At 29.6% G+C, this 9,827-nt stretch overlaps 2 protein-coding genes across 2 annotated transcripts in view; both read right to left on the minus strand.

The window, feature by feature from the left end:
• LOC123208395 overlaps positions 1 to 5,382 on the minus strand; it is a 52,756-nt gene extending 47,374 nt beyond the window's left edge. Inside the window, exons 1-7 of the mRNA XM_044625883.1 lie at positions 4,053 to 5,382; positions 3,203 to 3,667; positions 2,141 to 2,782; positions 1,022 to 1,811; positions 646 to 729; positions 359 to 400; positions 152 to 277 (exon numbers count right to left, since the gene is read on the minus strand). Coding sequence (XP_044481818.1) covers positions 216 to 277; positions 359 to 400; positions 646 to 729; positions 1,022 to 1,811; positions 2,141 to 2,782; positions 3,203 to 3,667; positions 4,053 to 5,210 — 3,243 coding nt within the window. The 5' untranslated portion in view covers positions 5,211 to 5,382 and the 3' untranslated portion in view covers positions 152 to 215. The remainder of the gene's footprint in view (positions 1 to 151; positions 278 to 358; positions 401 to 645; positions 730 to 1,021; positions 1,812 to 2,140; positions 2,783 to 3,202; positions 3,668 to 4,052) is intronic.
• A 1,289-nt stretch (positions 5,383 to 6,671) lies between these two features.
• On the minus strand, positions 6,672 to 8,344 carry LOC123208396 (probable disease resistance protein At1g61310). The gene is made up of 2 exons (XM_044625884.1): positions 7,205 to 8,344; positions 6,672 to 7,125 (listed from the first exon to the last, which is right to left on the minus strand). Exons 1-2 carry the CDS (start codon positions 7,853 to 7,855, stop codon positions 6,727 to 6,729), a joined length of 1,050 nt encoding a protein of 349 aa, XP_044481819.1. The 5' UTR covers positions 7,856 to 8,344; the 3' UTR covers positions 6,672 to 6,726.
• Positions 8,345 to 9,827: the final 1,483 nt, after the last annotated feature.

Below are 9,827 nucleotides of genomic sequence, written 5' to 3' on the forward strand. Positions count from 1 at the left end.
AGAGACCTAAAATAGCTGAAAATAACAGAAGCAAAACTGAGTAAATTAGGAAATTAGCACATTGATTGTAAAGAGATGGTGTTATGAGTTAAAGAAATGAAGAAAAAAGAGAGAGGGTGAAGTTATGACGGGGTTTAATGTATGGTTTTACCTGAAACTTTCATTGACAAACTTCAACTGTTGTTGCCGTCATCAATTGATCATTTGGCAACCCTTTAAACATTGCTGCTTTCTTCTTCATCTTCCATGCTCGTCGTCAACTTCCTATTCTTCGCCTCTACAGTGACATTAAACTTTCGTTAGTGTGGAAACATTGTAAATTAAACAAATGCGAAATTAGTAAATGAAAGGAAATTACCATGTTTGAGAAATAGAGCATGGGAGAGACTGTAGAGGGGGCCTGTGTTGGTGGAATCAAAAGAAAGCTTCAGGAGTTGTTGCATTTGAAGGAAGAGGTATCCATTGGAGAAATTGTTTCTAATCGTTAATTTTTTATAAAAAAAATGACGTACGGGAGGGAAAATTAAATTTTCAAAAGAACGGAAATGTCAACTCAGCAAAGTTTTAGTGGGAAATAGTTATTCTTACTTTCCAAATCAATTGAATTTATGAAGGCAACGTATGTACTTTTGAAATATGACTTACCACATGACTTCCATTTTTCTTCTAGTCCTTCTTCTAGTTCTTCTTCTAATTCTTTTGTTATTCTATCACAGAACTTTGAACAATCTGTAATCACAAAAAATAACACATTAATTTATTTGAAAAACAAAAGCTATAGAGAATTAAGCAAGAAGATGAAGAATTTCCTCAACCACCTCAATTCTTGAAAAGCACACATACTCAATTTATTTTAACTTTAATGATACTTAAACCGTAATATTGTAGCTTTGGTGTATGTACTTAAAGGATTTTAATTAAAGCAAAAATCAATAAAAAAGATCATTGAGGATTGACTGTTATTAATTCAATGGAGAAAAAAAACTATAAAAAAAAAATTGTTACATAAATAAATACGTACCATTTTGTAATTGTTGTATGACTGAATTAAGGTCATTTATACAAACTTTCCCATTCACTTTTTGTAGCCGTGGCATTTTTAAACTTTCTCTGGAGAAAGTCTTCATCTTGAAGCATTTAGACACATTTAATGATTCCAAAAATGGGAAATTTAGGGAGTAATTCCCAGAATAGAAACATGTGAGACTTTCTAATTTAAACAAGGTCAACTTCTTAAGTTTCTGAAAAACAATTTCATCTTCCTCTATATCTTCTTCATTTGCTAATACTTCTATCATCATTTCACATTCTCTTATTTTCAACTTTTCTAAGCATACTAGACTTTTGGCTGTTGAAGGTGCAATTAAGTTTTGCACTCCATTACAAAACCATACCTCCAAAGTCGTTAGATTTTCAAAAGATGATGAAGGTGGCAACACAGTCATCAAATTGTGACAATATACTACCAATAATGAACGAAGATTTTGAAGAATAGATTTGAACTGAAAGTCTCGTTTCCAAATGCATTTTAAATTAAAAAGTCCACACAATAGTAAAACTTTTAATTTTGCAAGTGCTCGAACATGTTCTTCACCTTCTCCACATGAGAATATCTCTTCATATGAACTCACTTCTAATATAAGTATTTCAAGACTGACAAATTTAAGAAGGATTTGAATTGGAATATATGCATATTCATCCTTAACCAATTCAAGAGTTTCTACTTTAACAAAATTCTCTTCAAACTCTCCTTTCCAAATTGACATAATATCTCTTCCATTTAATGTCAATTTCCTCAGATCAGTGTTAACCTAAAGAAAAAACATGTCAATCAAATTAAAATTAAAATTTCTCATGAAAACAAATAATATATATATATATATATATATATAAGGAACAAGGAGAAAGAAATGATGAAATGATGATTATTACAAATATAAAACAGTGGTTATAGAAATAAGTGTGTGGTAGCCACCAATTCAACAATAATGTTTAGCATATGAAAAAACTAATTCTTTTTAATGCGGTCGCAAATAGCAAGGTCAATATCGTTTAAAACATAATTTGTTATAGTTAGAGAAGAAAATATATATTCTTAAAACATTAGAAATATTAGTAAACTAATTAATTAAATACATACCTTTTTATTGCTTGCTTCTTGTATAATTGTATTCAAGTCATTCTCCCCAATCTCAAATAGCTTCATCTCATCTTCACAAAACATCCTAAAATGGACATTGCACAACTTTGGTGTGCTTAAGCTTCTTGAAGAAAAAGTCTTCATATTGGGACAATCTTCTATAATTAACTCTTCCAAAGATGGAAAATTGAAAGAATAATTTCCAGAAGAAAAGCATGTAAGACAATTTAAGTATTGAAGTGATAACTTGTTCAAATTGTTAAAAACAATTTCAGTTGTTGTTTCATCTCCCTCATTTTCTACTATTTCAGTAAGCAATCCATAATTGTCTATACTCATTTCTCTCAGTTGCACCAAGCTTTTAATCATTGAAGGTGTTATTAACCTCTTTATCAATCCGGAGCAATGTCTTATTTCCAAAACTTTAAGATTTTGGAAATAGGCTGAGAATGATAGTAGACTCATCGATCTATCATTGGAATCTACAAATAGAACTTCAAGATTATAAAATCTTTGAAGGAGTCCAACTGAAATATTTGCATTGGAGATACAAAGAGTTTTAGATTCACTCAACCAATTGATCTCTCTCACATCCCCTTCCCAATAATCTTCCAATGTAATTTCCTCCAAATCAGAATTAATCTGCAAATATATACAAACGAAATCTAGTTAGTTCATTATAATCTTAAAACAAAATTTAATTGTTGCAATTTCTTGCACATAATTAAATTCATAAAATATCATAATGCAGTTAATTAATAATTAATTAATACTTTTTAATTGTCAAAGAAAAAATTGTGAAACATATGATCAAATGTGTAAAAATAACGTAAATTTAGATAAGAAAATAAATCAAATTTGTAATATAATATAATAGTGGAAATTATACTACTAATAAGATATTCTAAATTCAAAATAGGAATATAAGTAGTGTAAATATGTTGGAGGGCTTTACTTATAAATTTGGGCTTAATAGGCCATGATGTTGACCTTTCTTATCAAATATCTATATGGTTTTTCTTTTAACTCTTTTTAGCAAAGAAAGAAACACGAGATTGATACTTTATGCTCCAAGCAAATGGATTTTGACTCTAAAACTTGAACTTCACCCTCCTTATTATTATCTTGAAAGTCTTGACATATTGAAGTGAAGTTTCGACAATTGTCTATCTGCAATGTTTTTAGCATTGACAATTCCAAAGCATGCGTTCCTTGATAGAAAACAGTAAGTTTGGGTAAATTTTGAAGCACCAATTGAGTTATTTGTGGAAATATAGAATTAACAATTTTTGTTCCTTCTTCTCCTTCAACAATCTTCTCCAAAGCCTTACAATTCTCTATCTTAAGGTATCGGAGTTGCTGGAGGTTTTTGGCTATGGAAAACGAAAACACATACTTTATTTTATTGCATCGGTTCAAAAACAACTGTGCCAAATTTTCATAAGAAGAAGTTGAAAGTTGGCTCTCCCAAATCTTTCCAAAACTAATATTGATCAATTCCAAACTCATCAAATCGGTGAAAATAACCTGCAGTCAAAGTTAATTGTTGTTTCAATATTTACAAACTCATGAGAAAAATTAAAAAAGAAAATAATAATTAGTTTTTCATGGATTTATAGATGACATGCGATAAATATTAACAATGTGTTTTGTTTTTTAGCCTCTAATAGTATCAATAACAAAATTAACCATGAAATGATGATGTCAATTTGATAAAAATTATAGAATATAGAGATTGAAGAGAAGTACTTAATAGTGAAATTGAATTGAAAATTTAAATCACTAGTTAAAAAAAAACCAAAATAAAATGAATTATACAATACCAGAACTATATGTTAGCAAATGAGAATACACATAAAAGAAGATAAAAATATAAAAATAAAGAAGTACAATAAGTTATAGTCAATCAAACCTTTTTGTTAAAAAGTGGTCTAGTTTCATTAGATTGCAAAATAACTTTTGAAGCCTTAGTATCATTCTCTTCATCTGAAGATTCATCCAACTGCAAAACTTCAACATTCTTGATTCCGTGTAATTTTTCTAAGCAGATGGTAGAATTAAATTTAAATTGTAATATCCTCAAACACTCCAATTGGCAATGAAACTCCCATTGGCCAATTGATATTTTGTACCTTTTAAGCTCTTTGGAAAAAAAGTCTTTAGGCAACACATTGTTAAAATCAATATCCAATGATAAACTAGTGAGATTAGACAAGACTTTCATTTCCTCGAGTACTTCATGCTTCCACTTAATAGGGCATCCCTTTATATAAAACTCTTCCAATTGGGATAATTGTGATATCACATTTGGAGCAACAACTTTCAATTTCCAACATTTGCTTAAATCTAACAACCTTAATTGAATCAATTGACCCAATTCTATAGGAAACTCCTCAATAATTGAGTTTTGCAAGCTAAGAACTTTTAGTGTCGTTAGCTTTCCAATAATAGCAAAATCTTTAACTTCGCTATTATCTAAACACAAAGATTGAAGGTTTGTTAGAAGATCAATTGATGACAACAATGACGATTGTTGTAATCCATCTAAATTCATTACTCTGAGCTTTGGCATCACTATGAAGATGTCCTCTGGGAATTTGAAAGAAGACTTCCACATATTAGTCATATAGAAATATTCAAGATTTGGACAATCAAAATAATTAGGCCAAAGCTGACTAATAATAAGACTATTGCCAGGCAAGGAGATTTTTGTGCATTTCTTGAGTTTATCTCTATCCTTCCATTCTCGTTCAAAATCATTCCTCACTGTAAACACATGGTGATCCACATATGCAATTGTTATGGCAACAGCACGAACAACATCGTGCATAGCAAATTGTTCGCTTCTTAACTCGCCAAGTAACAAACAAGCATCTTTGAGATCGCGAACCAATTTATCAAGTCTATCTCGTGCTTCTTCCATTGTCAAGTTAGCTCCTTCAAGTATATCTAGGCACACAACATGTCTAAACATGTCTGAAATGGAAGTATTATTTTTCAATAGACTAGAAATTAAAAAAGTTTTCTTAAGTTCATCTCTTAAATACTTGTAACTTAAGGCGATCTTCATGTATTCCTCTTCTAGGAATCCTGTGAACTTTGTTGGTGTAGGAGCTCTCAGTTCTTGTAATGCAACCTTCCAATCAGATGGATGACTCTTATTTTTTAATGCTTTTGCTATTGTACAAATAACAATAGGCAATCCTCCGCATTCCTTGCATACCTTATTTGCTAGAGAATGCAATTCGAGTGTTTGGATAACATCACCCGCAAAAACATCAAAGATTATACCAATTACATTTTCTATCGATATCTATACTTAATTTGGATTCAACATATTCCCAAATTATTATAAATTTCTTAAATAATATCAATCATTTAATATATTTTTTAAACATAACCCATATTAAGTTCATTATAAGCAACTTTGTATAATTATCAAGTATATTTATTTCTTTGAAACATAAATTTCAATTAAAAAAACTAAAAAATAATAATTTCAAATATGTTAATTAACTGATTTATCCTTGACTACATAGATAAAAAAAATAATTATAAAAATAATTATTAATTTAATTGAGATTTTAATAGAGAGTCCAACCACTCTTTATATGCATAAACAATTAGCATAAATTTATGTATAAACAATGATATATTATTATATAATTAAATGTTATTTTTCTTTATTTTAAAATTATTCAATCTTGTAATAACATATTATCATTAATATATGAATTTGTACACATAATCTTATTTATGAGTTAAAAGCTAAAAGTGATAAATATATTAACATATATAAAACAAAATTGACAAAAGAACAAAATTGTGGAAATATTAAAAAACAAGTGTAAGATTCAAGAAAGAGAGAGATGACTGGATTTGGGTAATCACGTGAAGATGAAGTAAAAGTTGTAACTTGGAAAAGCTAAAAATAAGGAAAAGTTAGCCGAACCAGGTTCAACTGGTTTTGTAACGGTCCATCGGTTTTGATTTAGTTTTATAAAAATTCCTCCATTTATGAGAATTAGATTGAATTATAGATCAATTCTTCGTTAACCTGGTTGAACAGTCGAGTTTTCAAAACAATACTTAAAATACTTTTCTACCCCTAGTTGATATAAATAAAACTTTTCCACTCAAAATCAAACTTGCTAATAAAAATGCAAAAACAATGACTTTCAGGAGAACAATTAACACAATAAATCAAATAAAAAAATTTGATGGCTAGAGTAGGGGTGGATTTGTCTAAGTCGAAGCTGAGGTTAACTTGGGTTCAACTTAAATTCAAGTTCAATCTCATTTGAGTTGATAAACAGTGTCATCAAAGTGGTGAATATTGTCATCAGATTCGTTGAATGGATAAACATATTGATCTTGAATTGAGCTAGTTATCTGTAGCTCCATATCAAAATCAATTAATTTGATCCGAATCACAAATTCAATTTAAACTAGTTTAAATCAGATCCACCCCTAATCTAGAGCATGAATATGATTAAATTAAATTTATAATTAAGAATGTGATCCTAGATGCAAACCTTACCATTAAACCGGATTTGTAATGTTTTCTATTAAGTACACAAGTGAAACTAAATTTTGAAATTCAAATTTTTTTCATGTAATAATTGTTTTAATTTTTTAATATTCACATTATCACAGTTACCTGCCATTTCGGTAAATAAGGTCCAAGCTTCATCATCCTTTAGAAAGCCCATTCCAAAATTTTTTGTGGACCCCATTTTCTCCAACACATCTACATTTCTTGTTGTGAACAGAAGCTTATTTCTTCCACGATCAGCTCCACAAGGAATTCCTACCATCTTATCAAGTTCTACAGGTTTCCAAATATTATCTAGAATTAAAAGGATATTCTTCTTCTCCATTCTTGAATATAGCTTATTTGCCATTTCACTTTCATTTTCGAATTTCAGCTTCAATTTGTCTGCAATTGTTGTTTGAAGCTTCTTTATATCAGGAGATTCTGAAACCTACAAGACCAATAAATAAATAAATAAATAAAGCACAAACCTTAACAGATCAACAATATTGTATAGAATGCTTTTTAACCTCTACAAAAACAATCTCCTCAAAGAGCTTTTCCTTCTCGGCTTTCCTACCAATTTCTTGCACAAGAGTGGTCTTACCAAGACCACCCATCCCGTAAACACCAATCATGAAGACACTCTCATCATTTAAAGCAGCCCATACATTCTTCATAGTGGAGTTTCTTGATTCAAAAGTCAAGTAATCTTCACTAGTTCTAAGCCAGATCTCCCGTGGATTACTGGGATTGGAAACTGGTCCCAATTCCCTTTCTTGCTGAAGAAGTGGATCAATATCATCCCGTTTTAATTTGAATGCTTTCTTACTTTGTTTGTAGTAAATGATGAAGTTGGGACACAATCCCTTGAAACATCGAGGGTTGTTTGCATTCTGTTGAATCAACTGCTCTGCTTTAGTAATCGTCTTCTCCACAACCTCCTGCCAGTTCTTAACATTTTGTTTGATTTCTTCCACATTTCTTTCAGCTGCAGTGACCTTATGTTGAACTTCGTCTCTTGTATTCTTCAGCTTATCAACTTGTTCTTGGAGACTGTTAAAGTTGCTCCTGTAGTTGAACAAGTACTTAAATTGACGCCAAATCGGAGCAGCCAACCACTGACCAACTTGAAGGACAGGACTCATCACACCCCCGACACTCCCAGCAACATCAACCATTTTTTTTGAAGTTTGAAAAACTCAGAAGAGAAGTAAAGCAAATGAAAATAATTAAAAGACACCGAAATTAACAACAAATACAAGAAATGATAATTCTTTCTAGTAATCGAGAAATAAACGAAAGCAAACAGGTTTTTTTTTGTTGTTGTAGGAATTAGAAATACTGAAACAGAAAAAAGAATAAAGAACTGGAAATAGGGCCAAAAGATTCTGAAATAAAGAAAGTAAAAGAGAGAAAGTAACAGGACAACCAAGGTGCAAACTGAAGAAATCAGAGGAACTAGTTTCAGAGAGGTTTGTGAGTGAAAGTATTTCTGAATTATTGAGAGAGAAGAAAGATAAAGATGATGAAGAGAGTTGACAGTGAAGAAGAATTAATTGCTTATATCTTTAGCGTGAATGATTCATCTATGAAAGAAATTTCCACCAAATTCAATTGATTGATTGTGGAAACTTGCCATGTGAACAGAGGATTGTAGAAGACCCTCATTAATTAATTATTTTATAATTCAATTGGATGGAAAATGAAGATTAAAGTAGCATTAGCTTTATTAAGTGCACTTGCAAAAGCTAGACTTTATTATTAATTAATAATTCATGCTTTAAAATAATAATAATTGTGCAAACTTGAGCTTTCACTTTAACTAAGTTGTACTAATAAGTTTTTGAATAACGACTTTTAATAGGTAAAACATGAGTTTTCACTTTGTTGGGTAAACAGTCAATGTTTGAACTCAAGTCTTATGATTTTGTATAGTCAAACTCGAGCTTAACTTTAAGCTTAGATGGTGTTCACCTCACGACTTTGCAAGCTTGTGATAATAAAAAAATTCAATTTAAATTGATTTAAATGATATTATTTTGATCAATTTTGAGCTAAACGCGAGCTCAAATTACTATTGTTGTTGAATTTGAGCTAAACTCAAGCTCGGCTTCCTCAAGCCAAGTTAATTTTAAATTGGTTTTAGGCGAGCTCAACTCTTTTAAGTTGTTGAGCTCATGTTGACCCAACCTCAAGCTCAATTTAACTTAAATCAATCCCTATTTACAAAGAATTTATACAAAATATATTATACAAACTAATGTATATATACAAGAATCAAAGGTGTAAGCCAAGTTGAACCAAACTCAAGATTGTGCTACTTGAGTTTAGTTTTTGAGTCAAATTCAAATTCGAGCTTGAGGATGACCAACTTGGTGAGCTCATAAACTCATAGTTTAGCTCAAATAAAATATCAATAAACCCAAAAAAGTTTTAAATATAACTTACACCCCTAAACTTTCATATATATTTTAAATATATGGTTAATTGATAAATACATAAATTATAAAGTGAAAAGAATAATTTAAAAATTAGAAAGTAAAATAAACTTTTTTAATTAAACTCAGGCTAGTCAAACTTGTCTTAAGCTCGACTATTCAATGATTTTTGTTTTATATGAATAGCCATTAACACATATATCAACACCCAATAATATTAAGACACCAAGACCTTTTACAAAAGATACACATATAAATCTAATGTAAAACCAAAGAAAGACTTAGGCTATATATATATATATATATATATATATATATATATATATATATATATATATATATATATATATATATATATATATATTTGATTTAAATGCTCTTCACAACCAAACTTGAGTTGGTTTCTAATTGACCCCATTTTATATAGGCTCGAATTTGTCTCAACAAGTTTCCTTCAAAGTTGTTTTTTGTTACAATGTTAAACTGAACTCATTGAGCTTTGTTTTGTGTTACAGTTGAGCCAAAATTAATTAAAATAATATTGTTTTGATATTATTAATTAAAATAACATTATTTTAATTAATTTAAATCAAATTTTTTTCAGCTTGTAAACTTGATTAAACAAACACCTCCAAATTAAACTTGAGTTTGATGATATAAAACCATTAACTTCAAGTAATTGATAATGGCAACTCATGCAGTGACCAAATTA

This window comes from Mangifera indica, chromosome 2, assembly GCF_011075055.1.
Source record: "Mangifera indica cultivar Alphonso chromosome 2, CATAS_Mindica_2.1, whole genome shotgun sequence".
In the NCBI taxonomy this organism is placed as follows: Eukaryota; Viridiplantae; Streptophyta; class Magnoliopsida; order Sapindales; family Anacardiaceae; genus Mangifera; species Mangifera indica.